The sequence below is a fragment of the Oncorhynchus keta genome, chromosome 27 (genome assembly GCF_023373465.1).
Source record: "Oncorhynchus keta strain PuntledgeMale-10-30-2019 chromosome 27, Oket_V2, whole genome shotgun sequence".
Lineage (NCBI taxonomy): Eukaryota > Metazoa > Chordata > Actinopteri > Salmoniformes > Salmonidae > Oncorhynchus > Oncorhynchus keta.
This window is the reverse complement of record NC_068447.1, coordinates 30,442,435-30,466,686: the sequence shown is the minus strand read 5'-3', so window position 1 is coordinate 30,466,686 and position 24,252 is coordinate 30,442,435. Positions and strand designations below refer to the sequence as shown.

The 24,252-nt window shown below is 40.4% G+C and overlaps 1 protein-coding gene across 4 annotated transcripts in view; it reads right to left on the bottom strand.

Annotated features, from left to right (window-relative positions):
* Positions 1-24,252, bottom strand: part of spen (spen family transcriptional repressor) — a 49,783-nt gene that overhangs the window by 19,054 nt on the left and 6,477 nt on the right. Inside the window, exons 2-8 of one of the 4 annotated variants that reach the window (XM_035738499.2) lie at positions 21,237-21,557; positions 14,954-15,547; positions 2,748-2,905; positions 1,750-1,965; positions 1,442-1,593; positions 1,200-1,325; positions 955-1,068 (exon numbers count right to left, since the gene is read on the bottom strand). In XM_035738499.2, coding sequence (XP_035594392.1) covers positions 955-1,068; positions 1,200-1,325; positions 1,442-1,593; positions 1,750-1,965; positions 2,748-2,905; positions 14,954-15,547; positions 21,237-21,557 — 1,681 coding nt within the window. Of the gene's footprint in view, positions 1-954; positions 1,069-1,199; positions 1,326-1,441; positions 1,594-1,749; positions 1,966-2,747; positions 2,909-14,953; positions 15,548-19,459; positions 21,154-21,236; positions 21,558-24,252 lie in introns of those variants that run through there. The other 3 variants (XM_035738498.2, XM_035738500.2, XM_035738501.2) reach the window with 3 other exon arrangements.

The following is a 24,252-nucleotide window of genomic DNA, read 5'->3' as shown; positions in this document are numbered from 1 at the left end:
CTTCGCCTTGCAAGCCTCCCCCTTTTCCTCCAAACATAACGATGGTCATTATGTGCAAACAGTACTTTTTGGAGAAATGTCCTCTGGTCCGATGAAACAAAAATAGGACATTTCTCCAAAAAGTACGATCTTTGTCCCCATGTGCAGCAAACGTTAGCCTGGCTTTTTTAATGGCGGTTTTGGAGCAGTGGCTTCTTCCTTGCTGAACGGCCTGTGGATATAGATACTTTGGTATCGGTTTCCTCCAGCATCTCCACAAGGTCCTTTACTGTTGTTCTGGGATTGAGTTGCACTTTTCGCACCAAAGTACGTTCATCTCTAGGAGACAGAACCTCCTTCCTGAGTGGTATGACAGCTGCGTGGTCCCATGGTGTTTATACTTGCGTACTATTGTTTGTTTGTACAGATGAAAGTGGAACCTTCAGGCATTTAGAAATTGCTCCCAAGGATGAACCAGACTTGAGGTCTACAATTTAATTTTCGGAGGTCTTGGCTGATTTCTTTTGATTTTCCCATGATGTCAAGCAAAGAGGAACGGAGTTTGAAGGTAGGCCTTGAAATGCATCCACAGGTACACCTCCAATTGACTCAAATTATGTCAATTAGCCTATCAGAAGCTTCTAAAGCCATGACATTTTCTGGAATTTTCCAAGCTGTTTAAAAGGCACAGTCAACTTAGTTTATGTAAACTTCTGACCCACTGGAATTGCGATACAGTGAATTATAAGTGAAATAATCTGTCCGTAAACAATTCTTGGAAAAATTACTTTTGTCTTGCACAAAGTAGATGTAATAAACGATTTGCCAAAACTATAGTTTATTTACACAAAATTTGTGGAGTGGTTGCAAAACGAGTTTTAATGACTCCAACTATGCATATAGATATATACAAAATAATGACATGGGGATGTGTCACAAGAGAAAGGCTTAAACATGAATAAGGAGCGGGCTTACCTTGATAACATGTCCATAACGACAGAAATGACGAGTGAGATACTGCTCTGTGATGTTGGAGGCTAAACCATCCAACCAAACACAAGTTGTGGGCATACTTTTTCCAAATCCAAGCTGTAGAAAGATGGAAAATTAACATACCAACAATATTATCCTGTTGACATCACTCCAGTCAACAACAAAAAATTTCAGTTGTACATTCAAAAGATGTGTTTCGTGAAATTCTAGTTTTATGCTCTTCTCACCTTTAGCCTATTGTTGCCGAGGTACTCTCCATCCATCTTCTTTATGGCCTTACAGACACTGGTAATGTCACTGTACTGTAGAAAGGCATACTGAGGGGCACCATTAACTTTCTTAACGTCAATATCCTATGTGAATGGAAAGAAAGGCAACACTGAATTAAGAGAGGCAGTTTCAAATTAGGAAATGTGTTCCTCATAAAATCTAATTTGCAGCATGCAGATTCACAATGTATTTCACTTACCACTATCTCCCCAAAGCGCTGAAAGATATTGAGCAGATCATGGTAGCTGGTGGTCTTTTCCAGGTTGCCAATAAACAGAGTCCGTGTGGCTTTGGGGTGAAACTCATCTATCCTCTCATCCAGAGGCCGGAACTCATTCTCGCTTTCGGTCTCTGAAAAGAGAAATACATGTTTTCATGAACCTTTACAAATCATTTTAAAATATATATATAAAATATATATTTATTTTTTTACATAATCTTAATAGAACCCAGAGATTTTCCTGGTCAGGTTACATGGTTAGGAAAAACTCAAGCCCCTTTATATACCAGTTGTGGACGCACCAGGGCCGTTCCAGGCAATGACCTCAATTTGCATGCCAAAAAACAGCTTCCCCTTTGATGCAGCCAGGGCCTTTTCCTGGTCCTCCTGCTGGCGAAAGAACACTAGTCCATAGCGCTCCTCTAAAGCTCCATGGATTTGCACAGACGTCACCTTCCCATACTTCTTGAACTCATGGAACAGGCCATCCTTTAGACTTGTATCTGAAAGCAGAGGGAACAAATACTAAAATAAACGTTGACTAAATACCTTCAAATGCATACAGAGTGACTAATTCTTATCTGCAGTACAAAAATCATCAACAATGTAATTAACTCAACAAATTATATTATTACCAAAACCTAGCAGTGTAGCGTGGAGTAGATAATATATGGTATATACACAGCAGCAGTGGTGTAAACTACTAAAGTAAAAATACTTTAAAGTACTTTGGGGGGTATCTTGTCTAGTTAAATAAAATATTAAATAAAAATAAGTAATTTTTGGGGGTATTTGTACTTCACTATTTATATATTTGACAACTTTTACATTCATAAAGAAAATAATGTAGTTTTACTCCATACATTTTTCTGACACAAAAGTATCTGGTACATTTTGAATGCTTAGCAGATTAGGAAAATGGTCCAATTGACGCATTTATCAAGAGAACATCTCTGGTCAGCCCAACTACCTCTGATCTGGCGGACTTACTAAACACAAATGCTTCATTTATAAATTATGTCTGAGTGTGGCCCTGGCTATCCGTACATTTATAAAACTAGAAAATGAAGCTGTCTGGTTTGCTTAATATAAGGAATTTTAAATTATTTATACTTTTGATACTTAAGTATATTTAAAACCAAATACTTTTAGACAAGTAATATTTTACTGGGTGACTTAAATTTTACTTTAGTCATTTTCTATTAAGGTAACTTTACTTTTACTCAAGTATGACCTTTGGGTACTTATTCCCTCTGCTGCACAGCTTAAGGGGTCAAATCCTCACCTGTCGAACGCACAGGAAGATTCTGGACCTTGACACCAAAGCTTTTTCGAGGCTCATCCTTGTCAAGGGCAGATAAAGGCAGAGATAAAGGTGCAGGGATGGCAGCAGACTGAACTGAACGTGCTGGGGAGCCATCACTTGAACTACTGCTGGAATCACTGCTGCCAAAGAGGAACACAGAGGCTTAATGAGAAATAGATTAGTGTGTATGTCACAGAATCTCATATCTGTCATAAGAAGAGGAGTAAATCACTTTAAAAGAACTGATGACTCAGATAGTGTGCTTTTGTCTGAAATGTTACATTTAAAAGACATCTCTATGCACAAAGATATAGCTCACAGATGTGATATATATCGGAATCATCGTCAATCCATTATACGGGTGATTCTCATGAAACCAGTTTTAACCATGGCAGTAACAAATTGATGCATCTGCAACAATCAACTGTCATTCTGAAGACTAAGATGCCTAGTTTATGGCACAGTGTCTTATTTTACTGAAATTAGTCCAATTAAATTCAGGTAACTATATAAAATGTTGAATAAAACAAATAATGTTGCTGTAGTTTGTCCATAAATCATACAAGTTATATATATTACTTAAAACAGTGTCTGTGAATGTTTCTCATTACCGTAACACTTTGTTGTTATAAAAATGCCAAACATTTTTTAAATAAAGTTGAATTCACCCATGATGCATCATCTAGAGGAGTCCTTAGATGAGCACAAGTTATTTTAATTTATATGCCTTCAGAATGAGGATCTTCTTCTCAAACATCCCTTTAAGACACTTGAACTTTCACCAAAATGACAAAAAAGCTCCAATTGGGAAAAACTTAGAAAACCATTACCTTACCAACATGGAGGCATGAATGGGCTTTAGTGATGGTCAATTGTTTGCTGACTCAATGTCTGTGTCTCCTATGACTTGCAGATTGAGCTTTCATTACCGAAACACACATCTCATCATTTTTCAGGTCTTTTTCGGTAATGATAATAATTCAATTCTAATGTATAGCCAATGGGTGTTTCTTATCGTTTCTTATTTACTAGGACCACTGTTACAACTATTGATTATATCTTTTTGTAAAACATCAAATTTTATTAGTCACATGCGCCGAATCTAACAGGTGTAAATTTGACAGTGAAATGCTTACTTACGATCCCCTAACCAACAATGCAGTTTTAAAAAATACGCATAAGAATAATAAACAAGTCATTAAAGAGCAGCAGCGAAATAACAATAGCAAGACTATATACAGGGTGGTACTGGTACAAAGTCAATGTGTGTGGGCACCGGTTAGTTGAGGTAGTATGTACATGTAGGTAGAGTTATTGAAGTGACTATGCATAGATGATAACAACAGAGAGAAGAAGCGGTGTAAAAAAAGAGGGGAAGGGGGGCAATGCAAATAGTCTGGGTAGTCATTTGATTAGGTGTTCAGGAATTTTATGGCTTGGGGTTAGAAGTTGTTTCGAAGCCTCTTGGACCTAGACTTGGCGCTCCGGTACCGCTTGCCGTGCGGTAGCAGAGAGAACAGTCTATGACTGGAGTGGCTGGAGTCTTGGAAAATGTTTAGGGCCTTCCTCTGACACCGCCTGATATAGAGGTCCTGGGTGGCAGGAAGCTTGGCCCCAGAATGTTACCTACCCTTAGTACCTGGGGGCGGCCCATTAGGAAGGCCAGGATCCAGTTGCAGAGGGAGGTGTTTAGTCCCAGGGTCCTTAGCTTATTGATGAGCTTTGAGGGCACTATGGTGTTGAACGCTGAGCTGTAGTCAATGAAGAGCACTCTCACATAGGTGTTCCTTTTGTCTAGGTGTGAAAGGGCAGTGTGAAGTGCAATAGAGATTGCATCATCTGTGGATCTGTTGGGCGGTATGCAAATTGGAGTGGGTCTTGGGTTTCTGGGATAATGGCATTGATGTGAGCCATGACCAGCCTTTCAAAGCACTTCATGGCTACAGACGTGAGTGCTACAGGTCGTTAGTCATTTAGGCAGGTTACATTAGTGTTCTTGGGCACAGGCACTATGGCGGTCTGCTTAAAACATGTTGGTATTACAGACTCGGACAGGGAGGAGTTGAAAATGTCAGTGAAGACAATTGCCAGTTGGTCAGCGCATGCTCGCAGTACACGTCTGAATGTTGACCTGTTTAAAGGTCTTACATTGGCTGTGGAGAGCGTGGTGCTCTCATGCATGTTTCAGTGTTATTTGCCTTGACGTGAGCATTGAAGTAGTTTAGCTGGTCTGATAGGCTCGTGTCACTGGGCAGCTCTCTGCTGTGCTTCCCTTTGTAGTCTAATGGTTTGCAAGCCCTGCCACATCCGACGAGCATCAGAGCCGGTGTAGTACGATTCGATCTTTGTCCTGTATTGACGCTTTGCCTATTTGATGGTTCGTCGGAGGGCATAGTGGGATTTCTTATAAGCTTCCGGGTTGGAGTCTCACTCCTTGAAAGCGGCAGCTCCTCCCATTAACTCAGTGCAGATGTTGCCTGTAATCCATGGGTTCTGGTATGTACGTACGGTCACTGTGGGGATGACTTTGTCGATGCACTTATTGATGAAGCCAATGACTGATGTGGTGTACTCCTCAATGCTATCGGCGGAATCACGGAACATATTCCAGTCTGTGTTAGCAAAACAGTCCTGTAGCTTAACATCTGCTTCATCTGATCACTTTTGTATTGATCTAGTCACTGGTGTTTCCTGCTTTAAGTTTTGCTTGTAAGCAGGAATCAGGAAGATAGAATTATGGTCAGAATTGTCAAATGGAGGGCAAGGGAGAGCTTTGCATGTGTCTCTGTTTGTGGAGTAAAGGTGGTTCAGAGGTCTTTTTCCTCTTGTTGCAAATGTAACATGCCGATAGAAATTTGGTAAAACGGATTTAAGTTTCCCTACATTAAAGTTCCCGGCTACTAGGAATGCCACCTCTGGTGAGCGTTTTCTTGTTTGCTTATGGCGGAATACAGCTCATTCAATGCGGTTTTAGTGCCAGCCTCTGACTGTGGTGGTATGTAAAAAAAGGTGGTATGTCAATTTAGAAATGCATCTAAAATACCTTAGAATCACACATATCCACATCCTAAAGACCTTGGAGAAATTACTATTTTTTTTTTTACCTTATACTTAAGTCCACTTTTGAAAACACATGCACATAATTACAGTACTTATAATTATGCTAAAGGGTTATTTTACACAATTGCATTAAGATCATTGATTTTACTATTACGTAAAGCATTTGGGATTTACAAATGTACAGTTTTTCCCAATAGCAAACAATGCAACACTAATTTCCGAAAACTTCTCATCATTACCATAATTGCAGCAATATTTAATAAATATCACAAAAAGTAAAACGTATACTTTAGGAATTTTGGATAAATCTGATAAAGAACAAAAGGGACACTATCAAAAATGTGTACATAAAAATAGCATACATACATTTGCAGTCGGAAGTTTACATACACCTGATCAAAATTTAAACTCAGTTTCACAGTTCTTGACATTTAATCCTAGTAAAAATTCCCCGTCTTAGCTCAGTTAGGATCACCACTTCATTTTAAGAATGTGAAATGTCAGAATAACAGTAGAGAGAATGATTTCAGCTTTTATTTACTAATTTAATCACATTCCCAGTGGGTCAGAAGTTAGCATACACTCAATTAGTATTTGGTAGATTTGCCTTTAAAATGGTTTACCTTGGGTCAAACGTTTTGGGTAGCCTTCCACAAGCTTCCCACAGTAAGTTGGGTGAATTTTGGCCCATTCCTCCTGACAGAGCTGGTGTAACTGAGTCAGGTTTGTAGGCCTCCTAGCTCGCACACGCCTTTTCAGTTCGGACCACAAATTTCCTATAGGATTGATGTCAGGGCTTTGTGATGGCCACTCTAATACCTTGACTTTGTTGTCCTTAAGCCATTTTGTCACAACTTTGGAAGTTTGCTTGGAGTCATTGGCCATTTGGAAGACCCATTTGCGACCAAGCTTTAACTTCCTGACTGATGTCGTGAGATGTTGCTTCAATATATCCATATAACTTTCCTTCCTCATGACGCCATCTATTTTGTGAAGGGCACAAGTCCCTCTTGTAGCAAAGCACCCCTACAACAGGATGCTGCCACCCCCATGCTTCACGGATGGGATGGTGTTCCCTCGGCTTGCAAGACTCCCCCTTTTTCCTCCAACCATAACAATGGTCATTACGGCCAAACAGTTTCATTTTTGGAACCAGAGGACATTTCTCCCAAAAGTATGATCTTTGTCCCCATGAGCAGTTGCAAACCGTAGTCTGGCTTTTTTTAATGGCGATTTTGGAGCAGTGACTTCCTTGCTGAGCGGCCTTTCAGGTTATGTCGATATAAGACTTGTTTTGCTGTGGATATAGATACCTTTGTACCCGTTTCCCCCAGCATCTTCACAAGGTCCTCTGCTTTTGTTCTCGGATTGATTTGCACTTTTCACACCAAAGTACATTCATCTCTAGGAGGCAGAAAGCGTCTCCTTCCTGAGCGGTATGATGGCTGTGTGGTCCCATGGTGTTTATACTTGCGTACTATTGTTTTTACAGATGAATGTGGTACCTTCAGGCATTTGGAAATTGCTCCCAAGGATGAACCAGACGTGTGGAGGTCTACAATTGTTTTTCTGAGGTCTTGGCTGATTTCTTTTGATTTTCCCATGAGGTCAAGCAAAGAGGCACTGAGTTTGAAGGTAGGCCTTGAAATACATCCACAGGCACACCCCCAATTGACTCAAATTATGTCAAGTAGCCCATCAGAATCTTCTAAAGCCATGACATAATTTTCTGGAATTTTTCAAGCTGTTTAAAGGCACAGTCAACTTAGTGCATGTGTAACCAATGTGAAATGGCTAGCTATTTAGCAGGGTACGCGCTAATAGCGTTTCAATCGGTGATGTCACTCGCTCTGAGAACTTGAAGTAATTGTTCCCCTTGCTCTGCAAGGGCCATGATTTTTGTGGAGTGGTTGGTAACAATGCTTCGTTGGGTGTCAGTTGTTGATGTGTGTAGAGGGTCCCTGGTCGAGCCCAGGCTGGGGCGAGGAGAGGGACGGAAGCTATACTGTTACACATGTAAACTTCTGACCAACTGGAATTGTGATACAGTGAATTATAAGAGAAATAATCTGTCTGTAAACAATTGTTGGGAAAATGACTTCTGTCATGCAAAGTATATGTCATAACGGACTTCCCGTTAATTAACAAGACATTTGTGGAGTCGTTGAAAAATTTGTTTTAATGACTCCAAACTAAGTGTATGTAAACTTCCGACTTCAACTTTACATACACAAGTAATTATGACAAAAAACAAGATTCAGAAGAAGGTTGTGTTGCGGTAATGAGATATATTACAAAATACATTAACTTAAGCCTTTTCATTAGGTGAGCAATGTTAAATATTACAAATAGATTTGTTTCCCACTTTTTTGGACTTCGACAACTGTTGTGGTAATGAGAGTTTTTGTATTGATAGTTGTGGAAATTGTAGTTAAATGCATAATATCTGATCAATAAACATAACAATAATTATGAAATAGATAACTACAGAAGCTAATCGTATTGATCCAAGAGGAATTATGGTATAGAATCTATTTTTTTGGTAAAACATTTTTTGTCACGTGCCAATTGTGAGAATCACCCAGTACACTTAACAATCATGTTGAACAAACTTCTATATGAAGTTGGAAATAATGAAGGTTACCCTAGCATAAAGGAATATGTAATACCATTACCTGTCTATGAGTGGCACCGTTCTCACAATTCATACAAATGGAATCAAATCTGTTGATTGTTTTTTTTCTATTTATTTGTTGAAGCAGAATATTCTGTACATCTGTTCACCGTGTTTGTGAATATATGAGTTATCCATGAGTCCATTCAGCAGATCGTGCCCATATGGATTTGAATCAAATCACCATGACTAACAACCAAGGTTTGAGAGCCGCTGAGAACTACAATAGATCACAAGTGCATAGATTCCAATTTTAGAAAACAATGACTCACCAGGTAGATGACAAAACGGAAAGACACTGGCTTTTGTAGAGCAGTTTTGAAATTATACTGCTTGTGTTGTTAGATGGAATAATATATTTTACAACAGAAGTAACAAAGGGAGCAAAAAAAGGAAATGTTTTAGAAAATAAATATATGAGCCGCAACCCTCATATGGCATAAAAATGAAACAATTACCTTCCTATTTTCAGTTCTACCATTCCACTTAAATCTCTTGTGAGATGGTAATTTAGTTTGATTTGCTAAATTATGCTCAAATAGTTTTTAATATCACAGTATACTGTCCCACAGTAGTAAACATGACCAGATATGTTCACACTTGCAATAGACATTTCATAAGCCGTGCATCCCTTTAGTAGTACACCCCACTATTCTCATGCCCTTCTCAATTTTCCAGCCTTCCCTTTGCCATTTGTTTGCCTCTGCTCCTCCTTCTTCCCTCAGACACTCCCATAAGTGCTGCTTATGGAGCCTGGCCTGTGGGAGTGGGCAGGGAGTCAGCAGTGGCTAGAAATGTCCAGTTCTAACTGGATCTCAGGGTGGGAGGGAATGGGGGGGGTATTACCCATACACAGAGGTGGGCAGTGAGAAAATACACCAGCAGTCTCCAAAAATTCCCTGTAGGCATTTCTTCCTGAAACAAACCAAGCATGTCAAGCTGCACAGTCTGGTATGTCAGATCGCAATGCTCTCAAATAACCAATGAAACTGCTTAAATTCTATAACCTACTTATTCTTGCCGCGCTAAAGAAGTCTCCTTGCATATTTTCACTGTCATACCATATCAATTTCCTTTTTGAAGCCGGTTTTTGGAATTTGTCGTCACATTTATACCAGATTTCCAAGGAGTTACTTCAGCTCAAGATTAGTGGGGCTTTAAATTCTAGCCCCCTCAAATTCAAAGCTGGACCTCGAAGCCAGTTCCACAGCTTTTTAATGTCACCTCTAATCAGGGACTGATTTAGACATGGGACAGCAGGGGGGGTGCAATAATTATCAGGTAGAACAGAAAACCAGCAGTACTCCGGACCTCCCAGGGTAAGATTTGAATACCCTTGTTTTAGCATTTCACACCCAAATCTTTAAGGAATTTAGTGGGTCTGAGAAATTCACACCGAATAAGCAAGTGGAAATAGTATTGTACAATTTAAAAGAAACACAAATTAGAACCATTTTCTACTATTGAGTTCATTGCATTCGTCAAAGCCAGGTTGGTGCACACTGAACAGGAGTTCCGATGCTAATAACGCTAACTAGCTTTAATTTCACTCAGAAGTTTGTGAGCCAGAGGCACTTAAACTACTATCAATTTGAGTTGAGTGAATTCAAATCATGACACAAGCAAGATGAATAAGCTAGCCCTTTTAAGTTATTGCGGGGGCATGCTTTTCATAACAATGAGTTATCATAAAGCATTATATAAGGGTGATTCCTCACAACTCTAGAACAAAACACCACCATGATTTTGGGAATTTTCACAATTTTATCTATAGAATGGTCCTTTGGAGGAAGGATTGTATCTTAAAGGGATACTTTGGGATTTTGGCAAATTAGGCTCTTTATTTACTTCCCCAGAGTCAAATGAACTTACAGATACCATTTATATGTCTCTGCATCCAGTATGAAGGAAGTTGGAGGTAGTTTCATTATAGCAGATACTATAGACTTCCAGCCCCAGCGCTAGTGAGCATTTGCCCTAGCGCTAGTGAGCATTTGCCCTAGCGCTAGTGAGCATTTGCCCTAGCGCTAGTGAGCATTTGCCCTAGCGCTAGTGAGCATTTGCCCTAGCGCTAGTGAGCATTTGCCCTAGCGCTAGTGAGCATTTGCCCTAGCGCTAGTGAGCATTTGCCCTAGCGCTAGTTAGCCTTTGCCCTAGCGCTAGTTAGCAACTTCCTTCCATCTGCACAATACACATAAAAATGATATCCACGAGCTCATCTGACTCTGGGAAAGTAGGGCCTCATAGCCAAAATCCTGAAGTATCCATTTAACCTCCAAGGGATCGGTGACCCCCCCGTTGGTGACCCCCCCGGGACGGTTGAACTAACAAAGGCTAATATGATTAGCATGAAGTTGTAAGGAACAAAAACATTTCCCAAGACATATACATATCTGATATGGGCAGAAATGTTAAATTCTTGTTAATCTAACTGCACTGTCCAAGTTACACTAGCTATTACAGTGAAAATAATGCCATGCTATTGTTTGAGAGTGCACAATTATGAACTCGAAAAGTTGGTAAAGCTTTACTGCGTGCTCTGTAATATGAGTAGTATTTTGATTTCAATTTATTTATTTATTTTTCACCTTTATTTAACCAGGTAGGCTAGTTGAGAACAAGTTCTCATTTACAACTGCGACCTGGCCAAGAATAAAGCAAAGCAGTTCGACACATACAACACAGAGTTACACATGGAATAAACAAAACATACAGTCAATAACACAGTTGAAGAAAATATATATACAGTGTGTGCAAATGAGGTAAGATAAGGGAGGTAAGGCAATAAATAGGCCATGGTGGCGAAGTAATTACAATATACCAATAAGACACTGGAGTGATTGATGTGCAGAAGATGAATGTGCAAGTAGAGATCCTGGGGTGCAATGGAGCATAAATAAATAAAGGATAAATAAATAAATAAAGGAAATAAATAAATACAGTATGGGGATGAGGTAGTTGGATGGGCTTTGTACAGGTGCAGTGATCTGTGAGTTGCTCTGACAGCTGGTGCTTAAAGCTAGTGAAAGAGATATGAGTCTCCAGCTTCAGTGATTTTTGCAGTTTGTTCCAGTCATTGGCAGCAGAGATCTGGAAGGAAAGACGGCCGAAGGAGGATTTGGCTATGAGGGTACCTAGTGAGATATACCTGCTGGAGTTGGTGCTATGGGTTGGTGCTGCTATGGTGACCAGTGAGCTGAGATAAGGCAGGGCTTTACCTAGCAGAGACTTGTAGATGACCTGGAGCCAGTGGGTTTGGCGACGAGTATGAAGCGAGGGCCAGCCAGCGAGAGCATACAGGTCGCAGTGGTGGGTAGTATATGGGGCTTTGGTGACAAAACGGATGGCACTGTGATAGACTGCATCCAATTTGCTGAGTAGAGTGTTGAAGGCTATTTTGTAAATGACATCGCCGAAGTCGAGGATCTGTAGGACGGTCAGTTTTTTACGAGAATATGTTTGGCAGCATGAGTGAAGGATGCTTTGTTGCGAAATAGGAAGCCGATTCTAGATTTTATTTTTGATTGGAGATGCTTAATGTGAGTCTGGAAGGAGAGTTTACAGTCTAACCAGACACCTAGGTATTTGCATATTCTAAGTCAGAACCGTCCAGAGTAATGATGCTGGACAGGCGGGCAGGTTGAAGAGCATGCATTTAGTTTTACTTGCATTAAAGAGCAGTTGGAGGCCACGGAAGGAGAGTTGTATGGCATTGAAGCTGGTCTGGAGGCTAGTTAACTCAGTGTCCAAAGAAGGGACAGAAGTATACAGAATGGTGTCGTCTGCGTAGAGGTGGATCAGAGAATCACTAGCAGCAAGAGCAACATCATTGATGTATACAGAGAAGAGAGTCGGCCCGAGAATTGAACCCTATGGCACCCCCATAGAGACTGACAGAGTTTTGGACAACAGGCCCTCCGATTTGACACACTGAACTCTATCAGAGAAGTAGTTGGTGAACCAGGCGAGGCAGTATTTTGACAAACCAAGGCTGTTTGGCCAGATCGGCCAGATCGATGAATACGGCTGCACAGTAATGTCTCTTATCGATGGCGGTTATGATATCATTTAGGACCTTGAGCATGGCTGAGGTGCACCCATGACCAGCTCTGAAATCAGATTGCATAGCAGAGAGGGTACAGTGGGATTCGAAATGGTTGGTAATCTGTTAGTTAACTTGGCTTTCGAAGACCTTAGAAAGGCAGGGTAGGATAGATATAGGTCTGTAGCAGTTTGGGTATAGAGTGTCTCCTCCTTTGAAGAGGGGGATGATCGCGGCAGCCTTCCAATCTTTGAGAATCTCAGACAAAGAGAGTTTGAACCGGCTAGTAATAGGGGTTGCTATGGGTGATGCCGGGCAGTTGACGGGGTAGCCAGGTGGAAGGGGTAGCCAGGTGGAAAGCATGGCCAGCCGTAGAAAAGCGCTTATTGAAATTCTTAATTATAGTGGATTTATCAGTGGTGACAGTGTTTCCTAGCCTCACTGCACTGGGCAGCTGGGAGGAGGTGCTCTTATTCTCCATGGACACATTTTAATAGCACATTTCTTAAAAATGAATGAATATTGAAAATAGACCATTTTGATTTTGGTCAAAATTTGGTCATAAAGGAGGCCTTGGTAAGGCCAAAATGGCACAAATATTCCAACTTAATTTAATGTCTCAATTATGCTTTAAGATACAAACGTCAAATATATGTAAACAATCCTTTCTCTAAATGTCCCTTCTATAGATAATATTATATGAAAATCAAAAAATGTATGGTCTTGTTCTGTTCTAGTTTCATAAGGAAGCACCCATAAGTAAACTCAGCCCAATTTTTTTTTTAAATGAATGTCCCTTTATCAGGACCCTGTCTTTCAAAGATAATTTGTAAAAATCCAAATAACTTCAGATCTTCATTGTAAAGGGGTTAAACACTATTTCCCATGCTAGTTCAATGAACCATAAACAATTAATGAACATGCACCTGTGGAACGGTCGTTAAGACACTAACAGCTTACAGACGGTAGGCAATTAAGGTCACGGTCATGAAAACTTAGGACACTAAAGAGGCCTTTCTACTGACTCTGAAAAGACCAAAAGAAAGACGTCCAGGGTCCCTGCTCATCTGCGTGAACGTGCCTTAGGCATGCTGCAAGGAGGCATGAAGACTGCAGATGTGGCCAGGGCAATAAATTGCAATGTTTGTACTGTGAGACACCTAAGACAGCGCCACAGGGAGACAGGATGGACAGCTGATCGTCCTCGCAGTGGCAGACCACGTATAACAACACCTGCCCAGGATCGGTACATCCGAGCATCACACCTGCGGGACAGGTACAGGACAGCAACAACAACTGCCCAAGTTACACCAGGAACGCACAATCCCTCCATCGGTGCTCAGACTGTCCGCAATAGGCAGAGAGAGGCTGGACTGAGGGTTTGTAGGCCTGTTGTAAAGACAGGTCCTCACCAGACATCACCGGCAACAACGTCACCTATGGGCACAATCCCACCGTTGCTGGACCAGACAACTAGCAAAAAGTGCTCTTCACTGACGAGTCACAGTTTTGTCTCACCATGGGTGATGGTCGGATTCGCGTTTATCGTCGAAGGAATGAGCGTTACACCGAGGCCTGTACTCTGGAGCAGGATCGATTTGGAGGTGGAGGGTCACAGCGTCACCGTATTGAGCTTGATGTCATTGTAGGCAATCTAAAAGCTGTGCGTTACAGGGAAGACATCCTCCTTCCTCATGTGGTACCCTTCCTGCAGGCTCATCCTGACATGACCCTCCAGCATGACAATGCCACCAGCCATACTGCTCATTCTGTGAGTGATTTCCTGAAAGACAGGGATGTCAGTGTTCTGCCATGGCCAGCGAGGGGGCCGGATCTCATTCCCCCCAGAAATGTCCGGGAACTCGCAGGTGCCTTGGTGGAAGAGTGGGGTAACATCTCACAGCAAGAACTGGAAAATCTGGTGCAGTCCATGAGGTAGAGATGCACTGCAGTACTTAATGCAGCTGGTGGCCACACTAGATACTGACTGTTACGTTTGATTTTGACCCCCCCATTTGTTACCGGGACACATTATTCAATTTCTGTTAGTCACATGTCTGTGGAACTTGTTCAGTTTAATGTCTCAGTTGTTGAATCTTGTTATGTTCATACAAATATTTACACATGTTAAGTTTGTTGAAAATAAATACAGTTGACAGTGAAAGGACGTTTCTTTTTTTTGCTAAGTTTGGGTTGCATTTTGAGATTAACATAACTTTGAATGTGGGTGGCTAAGTACTACATTTGGGTGGCTAACTATGCTTCTTGTTTAAGAAACATTTTAGATTCATTATTTCATTGAGCAAGTTGTACTCTGAGTAAAGCAGAAAGATGGGCACAGACACCATGTGATAACTGCAGGGGACGGAATGCATGAAAGTGAAACTAATGAGCACTCGCTCTACCTACCTGCCACTGGTGCTGCTGCTGGTACTGCTGACTGAGTCGGAACTGGAGGAACGGCTGCGAGAGCCAGAGCCACTGTGGGAGCGGGGAGGCCGGGATGCCTGAGTCGACAACCTTTGTGGAGAGGGGTTACGTGAATGTGTAGAGTGTGGAGATCGGCTGCGACTGTCGTGGTAAGACCGATCTCTACGCCGACCTCCCTCTTCTTGGTACAAATCCCTGTGAACTACGCTGGCCAGTATAAATGGTTCTCTGGCACGAGGCTCATATCGAGGTTCTGGTGTATCAAAGTGACTCGGGCTTCGGCTATGTGAACGATAGTATCCCACACCAACAGATGAAGATCCTCCACTTCCTCCAGTCCCAGCCCCACCAACTGTTCCACTGATGCCAGCACCTACAACCCCTCCACCGATCCCTGCAGAGACAGCCCCACCACCTCCACAGGCAGTTCCAGTCACAGAGTTAAGCATTCTCTCCCTGGTATCTCGGTAATAGTCTGTGTCGTAGTGACGCTGCCGGTCAAAGCTGCTGCTAGCACGCTCGTGATGACCATAGGCACTGTGATCATATGCTCGATCCCGACTTTCAGCAGTCCTGAGTGACAGGGATAGGGATGGAAGGAGAAAATGGTGAGAGAGAAAGAGATACACATTATGCTTTTTGACACTAAATACAAAACTAGTTGAGCTTCACATGGTGGTAAATAAAAGTATATCAGGTTATCAAATAACTTAAGACAGCAGTCAAGTTGAGTGTTCAAATGGGGTATCTGTTTGAAACGGTATACAGTAAACATTTCAATTGACATATACTTTACATTATCAATATATTTAGTTTAAAATATTTGTAAAATGTTCTAATGAATTCATAATCGCTCATTAATTGCTGCAGAATTTGTCACCTATATTTGTCTAGATACTTTCAGATTATCTAAATGAAAATGTTTAACTGCTACTAACTAGGCATGGCAATTTATATCAAATCTTTCACTTGTTAGAATTTTATTATAGTATTTTGATGAACATCCAAATCTTCTGAATTGGAAAATTTATTGAAAACGGGTAAGAACCTAAATTAAAAGGAGTAGATATTTTAGACACCGTATTACATGTACTCGACTGAAAAGCAGAAAGGAAGTTGATATATTTCTTATGGCCCATAATATAGAGCACACTGATCTGGAAAAACAAGAGTCTGGGGCATCCCCAATGGATTTAATGCGAAAACCTAAACGCAAAAAATGTATACACTACCGTTCAAAAGTTTGGGGTCACTTAGAAACTAAGGAAATTTCATTTTTTGTCCATTAAAATAACAAAATTGATCAGAAATACAGTGTTGACATTGTTAATGGTGTACATGACTATTGTAGCTGGAAACGGCAGATTTTTTATGGAATATCTACATAGGCGTACAGAGGCCCATTATCAGCAACCATCACTCCGGTGTTCCAATGGCACGTTGTGTTAGCCTTTTAAAAGAGAAAAAGCTATAACTCAGACTGGCCAATAAAAAAAAAGATAAAGATGGGCAAAAGAACACAGACAAGGGACAGACGAATCTAAGTTTGAGGTGTTCAGATCACAAAGAACATTTGTGAGACGCAGAAAAAAATAAAAATATGCTGGAGGAGTGCTTGACGCCATCTGTCAAGCATGGTGGAGGCAATGTGATGGTCTGGGGGTGCTTTGGTGGTGTTAAAGTGGGAGATTTGTACAGGGTAAGAGGGATCTTGAAGGCCATCACTCCATTTTGCAATGCCATACCCTGTGGACGTGGCTTAATTGAAGCCAATTTCCTCCTACAACAGAACAATGACCCAAAGCACAACTCCAAACTATGCAATAACTATTTATGGAAGAAGCAGTTAGCTGGTATTCTGTCTATAATGGAGTGGCCAGCACAGTCACCAGATTTCAACCCTACTGAGCTGTTGTGGAAGCAGCTTGACCATATGGTCCGTAACTAGTGCCCATCAAGCCAATCCAATTTGCGGGAGATGCTTCAGGAAGCATGGGGTGAAATCTCTTCCGATTAGCTCAACAAATCGACAACTAGAATGCCAAAGGTCTGCAAGACTAATTGCTGCAAATGGAGGATTCTTTGACGAAAGCTCAATAATAATAACAATAATAATAATAATACTGAGCTTGCCATTAGGGATGTCGAGAATAAGATTTTGATATTATGATAAGTGTAATTGCGATTAGGGTTTTCACTGTTTCACTTTTCACTGAATACATTTAAAAAAATGTCATGCCTAATTAAAAATTGAACACAAAACAAGTCGTCTCCACTGAGAATAAGATGTAAGAATCACACTAACATGCTGACCAGACCGCACACATCTTGATTTCGTCCACCCACACCAGACAACGATCAGGACACGCTGGCTGAATTATCAAAAATAACTTTGAACCAACTATATTAATTTGGAGACGGGTTGAAAAGATTTAGCTAGCTAACTTGCTGTTGCTAGCTAATTTGTCCTGGGATATAAACATTGGGTTGTTATTTTACCTGAAATGCACAAGGTCTTCTACAACGACAATTAAATCACAAATAAAAGGGTAAACAGAGTTTGTTTCCAGTAATCTCTCCTCCTTCAGAATTCTTCTTCTTTGGACTTTATATAGAGGTTGGCAACCAACTTTAAGGTGCATTACCGCCACCTACTGGACGGGAGTTGGGACCTCAGTTTATCTTTCAATCACCCGTGTGGACATTTGTGCCGAAAAACCAATGAGGGGATGGGAGAAGCAGGACGCGTCACAAATAGAAGCCAGTTCTATTTCAGTGCCTGGCTAAGCAGACACTAGTTGACGCGCGCAAGCAGTGTGGGGGGACAATGATTGAATAACATGTACGTATACATTTATTTTTTAACGAGCGGTGTGGCCAGCATGTTAGATGATTAGTTACCCATTTCATACATATAAGATGAATCAGACTTATTGAGATGCAGTTTAGAAGATGCTGGATCTAACTCCGGTAACACTTTATACAGCCTAGTTTAAGATGGTGCCTTTAAAAAAAACTGTGGTAACAATGGGATACGGTCTTTCTAGTACTTTTTGCACCTGAAGGAATAAAACAATTGGTAACTGCCTGGTACTAAATGGTAGATAGTGACACTTAAGTCCATGAGTCTCAAAGAAACCAAATTATAACAACTAAAATAACTATCTGGTACATCTGTAAAATAAACCTTTACCATAACTTCCTTTCTGAATACAGTGATGAGTATGATGGAAGTTTAATGATAAGTTTCAAAACCACACCTATTGTAGGGCCCTATAAATTCAGTTTTATTTCTTGCGTAATTCTATTGATTTTGTCCCCAAATTCCATTTAGTTTTTTCAGGTTCTCTCCCTAGAAATCACTATAATAGAATAATAACAAAATTGAATGTCCGAAGTCCGCAACAACGCTCAAACGACATCAGGAGACCACTTTAGAGGTCTGGAAAAAATCTAAGAAAATTTACATTTTTGGGGTGTAGATACCCTTTAATTCAAGTCTGCACCAGCAAGAGACTTGTTTGGTTTGGGGTGTTTCTGTAGTGCACGTTATTACGGAGTTTGCTAAATGCAAAAAAAAAAAAAAAATTGCCACTGGATTGATGCAAATAATCATGTAATTCTACCAGGCAGGCATAGGCTACTTTGTAGTTAACATTTAATTGAGAAAAACGTCTTCTGGTAGATGGAAAAGCTATCATTAGCATTATCCCTAAAAGCTACACAAAGTGGTAAACAAACAGAAGGGGGCATTCCCGCTTTGCCTCTTCAAAAAGTTTAAGGAAAATACAAATCACTGAAGCATTTTGTTCACGTCTTGTGATAATCTTGGGCAAAGCATGCTAGCAGATTGCCCAATGACTGGAAGTCTATGGGTAACGCCAGTTAGCATTGGCTCGTAAAACTACCTCTAACTTCCGTCATACTGGACATGGAGACATGAAAATGGTATGCACAAGTTAATCTGTTCCTGGAGAAATCCTACTCTTTGGCTCAGAAGAAAAAGGTTCAGCCACTGACAAAACGAGACTTTTCCATAGCCTTATAAACATTGTCATAGACCTTTTAGTCATGACAAATCTGACAGTGAAATGTAATATACAGTAGCAATTCAAATTAGGTTGAATCTAAATCTTATTTTTGTTAACTAACACAACTATTAAATATGATGTATTCGTTCATGGTTAAAAAAAAACATTCCCGAGGTGCATCCCTCTGTTTAGAACATTTGATCTGTGTCAATTTTTCACTCTCATTTCACTTAATGTGAAAAATGCCTAAGTAACAAGGTACTATTGACTAGGGGATTAGGAGCTGGGAAGTGGGTCAGGTAGGTTCAAGGTGAGCAGGACAGCCGGAAAAAGGTACATAATCGGCAAATAACAACAAGAAGCAATTTCTGTTAGTAGGAAATATGGAGAGAGACAGGGGTTCAAACTAGGGTTAGAGAGAACAGCTAAAATACACAAGGCAGGATATACCAACCTTTTGAAACAGCGGTAACCCGATCTACAATTCCAAATACAATCTAGGGAGACAGAACTTTGTGAGCAAAAAGGAAAACTGTAGGGTTGGTATAAAAAAATGATATTAAAAAAATATATATCCCGGGCAGGTTTATGTTCAAAATAGTCATCCTCATCAGTATGGCGGGAATCGTCACTTGCTTTGAGGGACTGGAATATCAACTAATCCAAAAATCTAATCCAATTGTAACAAGATTTTGCTGTGATGTAAAATAGTCATAGGAAGTCAGAATAAACTATTCTTTCAAAAATGGTTACATAAAACGTAACGGATCAATTTTTAAATGTTCATGGAAAATAGACAACATAGTCCAGTCAAATCAATAATCTATATACAATTGTCCAGCTTCTGTAAACAGTGCTCTATTGATTCCCCATGAGCAATGAGTCTGGAACATCATGGCACACAACTAGTGGGAAAAAAGTATTTAATCTTTAATAGTCCGCCACATTTTATGTGCAAAATTGAGAAATTGTCCAACTAGATCCATTGAAGCAAAAATGATCTTGTAATAACACAGTTTATTTGTCAGTAGTAATCCATGTCTTAAACTCCATGATTCTCCCTCATAGGTACAGTTGCCTGAAAGGCAGTAGGCTAATTATTTAATGTTGACAGGATGTTGTCTTTTCTGATTCTGAGAATAATTGTATCCAAGGATGGACAGATGTCGTTCCACATTCAGAAGGGAGGTAATCCACTAACAGAAGGCAGGTATCTCCACTGACATCCAGTACCATGTTCTTCAGCCCCATATTTCCATGTAATTGTATTGATTTGTATGATTCCAAAATAATCCAATCCTCTACTACGCGATTCTGTTTAATGCTTCCCCCTACATCCATTGGAAAGTCTCACTCTTTCAAGAGCAAAATATAACAAATTATTTGAACCACCAACAAAAATGTTTGTATAAAAAAAAAAAAGTGGATAATTTGCTCACCCTTTGTCGTTTCTCTACAAAGTTGATCAACAGTTGAGGTCTCCCAGCATTTAATTGTTAAACCCTGATATCAAATATAATCCCATCACAAAACCGGAAAACCCATACCTTTATCGAATGATAGAATATCCTTTCGTGATTGGCCAGTTTTAATCCAATAGGGGAATACATATCCGGGTTAGGTTATCCACATGACTCCGGACCACAAGGAAAGCGCTGCACTTGAAAACACCACTGGAAGGGTTGCAGAATGATCGAGAACCCAATTTCTATTAATCAAAAAACGAGTTAATGAGTCTTAAAATGTGTAAATATGTATTCTTGGTCGTTATATGAAAATAGGGTGACCCATTAATCCACCAAGGAGGGCACGGTACTCCAGATCAGGGAGATCCCAGGGAAGGCCGCTGGAACAAACTCTCCAGCATCCATTAATCCCAGGAATGTTACGATATCCAATATGCACCGTACTCTCCGCAAATGGGATATCCACCTCACAGGAATGTTTAAACTCACAAAGATAATCCCCAACAGCCAATACGCTATTTACCACACACATTGAAGTACAATTGTGTGCATAATATACATACATGCTCATTTACAGTGTAGCTTGGTGTCTACCATATCAATCCATGAGCGATGGCAACACTCTGAGGACTTTAGAAGGGATGCCTACTGATTTAATCCTGTTTATGAACCTGCTTATAAATTAATAGATGGAAAAATGCTTGGGGGTAAGGAGTTATCAGAAACCAAGTTCCCCCTGCCTTCAGAGAAACTTTGTCCACTTACCCGTCTAGTCTGCGCTCATAGCGTCCCTCTCTGCTGTGGAGAGATGCAGGGGGCCCATACACCGGGCCCCCTGCCGCCCTTATGAACCCTGAAACATCCCGTCCACGAGAGCCTAAGGACAGGCTATCGTCCAGCCCTCTCACGGCACTAGGGATTGTGCCTGGCTCATTGTAATCAGTGCGCAGGTCTCTGTCCCCCATCTTGTTGATTGAATTATGTGCCTTCTGAGCACTTTTAATGTCCACAAAATCCACAAAGGCTGCGACTCCACCTTCTGACCCCCGCTTTGGAAGGACCTTGACACTCTCCACCCGTCCATATCTAGGGAGGAAATGGAGAATGAAAAGAAAACGGTTTATTTATTGATTTAAGTTGTATACCAATTGGAATGTTTTATTGGAAATGGAAACAAGTCAATAGGTAAAGTAGACCTATGCATTTTATAAAATTGAGTCAAGGTGTGTATGTGCGTGCAGGGGGGTCCACAAAGGGGTGTCCTTACAAAATATTTATTAGGCCACTATCATTTCCTAACCTCACCAGGCAACAGTAACCAAGCAACTACAAATCTTGGCACATAAGCACGATATACAGGTAACTGCCAAAATAAAGGAAACACCAACATAGTGTCTAAATAGGATGTTGGGCCTCATTTGCTTTGAGATCTGGTGACAAGCACACGTAGTTTAAACTTCCTATGCTCTTCGAGGCCCTCTTTCAAAGTCACTGAGATGTTTTCTTCTAGCCATGGTAGCCAAAGTAATGGGCAACTGGTCATTTTTATTCTTGACCTTAAGCATGATGTTATGTTAATTGCTTAAGGGCATTTCCATCCAAAACACTTCTAAAACTCATTCCACGGAGGGCCGAGTGTCTGCAGGTCTCTACTCCTCCCTTGTACTTGTTTGATGAAATAAGGTCACTAATTGGTAAGGAACTTCCCTAACCTGGTTGTCTGTCTTCATTGAAAGGAAAACCCCAAAACACTAGGCTCTCCATAGAATGCGTTTGACCCATGAGCACGAACATGTGAAGTTCATAGGAGAATGTCAAACGAAAGCTAAGAGTATGTTTTAAAAATATATATGATTTGTTATATAACAACTAACAGCTTTAATTTCTGGTCAAACAGATGGAAAAGGGGTCTTTCACCTACCAAAAAAAGTCTTACAGTATTAGAAATGCATCAAAACACAAATGTTGAAGACCCCTGACAACGAATATCAACACTTGTATTTAGTTTGAGAAATTATTTGCCTTCTGTACGTTTAAGAAACATTGCCTTGTGCACATATCTTTAAGATATTTTCTCATTTCTCTCCCTCATGGGGGAGGATAATGAAAGTTCATAGAAGCAACAAGTAAAGGTAGACTGCCGATTAGTTATAATTATTTTACTGATATGAAGTTTATGAATTATTAAGTGGCATACTGGCATACTGTTATGTTCAAGTCATAACTGTTCTGTTTCTCTTTCTGTCTTCTGGTGGCCAAAGCAAGACTGAAAACCATCTGGACAATCTCTCCCTTCTTTCACTTTCAAGTTAAATGTTACCTCACCCAGCTCTTACTGGCACCTACCATGACACCTATCCTAGTTACATGTACTGTAACAAGCATCCTCAACTACTGAGCACCAACCAACGCTGGACTTCAAAAAGTAGTTTGGGTCAGTCCACCCTGGCCGGACAAAATCTGAACCAATCACAGACATTTATGTTTCACAAGTTTGGACAGCACCGTAGAGAACAGTACAGTAGAGCAGAGTTCAGTACAGTATAATGTAGATATACTTTGAAAGGTACTCTACTGTGATGTCCAAACTTGAGAAACATAGATGTCTATGATTGGTCCTGACCAGACCAAATCTGAAACTAACAAAAGTGTTCTTGTTTTGTGGCAGAACTCATTACAATAATAGCCAGCGTGTCAAATAATACCCAGATATGCAAAACAAGAATATTGCATATTTCTACCTTTGTGTACCATGATACATTACCATGAAGTAAGAGAATGATATTCATACCCGTAATTAGGCATTTCTGTATAATACAGATCAGAGACCCATGATGTAATTCCGTTTCCGGATGTGAATCCACTTCACCTACCATAGTTCAATAGCCAAAAATAATAATAATGAAAACCAAGGTGTCACGTCATAGCTGACACCCCATTCTTTCTGCAGACATCTCTGAATCTTAATTCGGGGCAGATACTTAAAAGAGTTTTTGGAAAATTTAGTCCCATAAACTGAGGGAGATTTTACTGTAATTCTGTTATCAAACTTTGCATCTGCAAAGTTCCTCCACTAAAAGTGTTTTTGTGAAATGTCCTGTTTAAATTGTTCAACGTAGTCCTTGTGCATCGAGTTGTATGGTTTGTTAAACTTTGTTTGGCATAGATTTTAAAGCTGAAATGTTTCAATTAACTCAGGAACCACACCTGTGTGGAAGCACCTGCATTCAATATACTTTGTAGGCCTATCCCTCATGTACTCAAGTGTTTCCTTTATTTTGGGAGTTACCTGTACATACAGTATATCACAAAAGCAAGTACACCCCTCACATTTTTGTAAATATTTGAGTGTATCTTTTCATGTGCCAACACTGAAGAAATTACACTTTGCTACAATGTAAATTTGCTGTCCCCTCAAAATAACTCAGTCATTAATGTCTAAACCCGCTGGCAACAAAAGTGAGTACACCCCTAAATGAAAATGTCCAAATTGGGCCCAATTAGCCATGTTCCCTCCCCGGTGTCATGTGACTCGTTAGTGTTACAAGGTCTCAGGTGTGAATGGGTAGCAGGTGTGTTAAATTTGGTGTCATTGCTCTCACACTCCCTCATACTGACTGGTCACTGGAAGTTCAACATGCCACCTCATGGCAAAGAACTCTCTGAGGATCTGAAAAAAATAATTGTTGCTCTACATAAAGATGGCCTGGGCTATAAGAAGATTGCCAAGACCCTGAAACTGAGCTGCAGCACGGTGGCCAAGACCATACAGCAGTTTAAC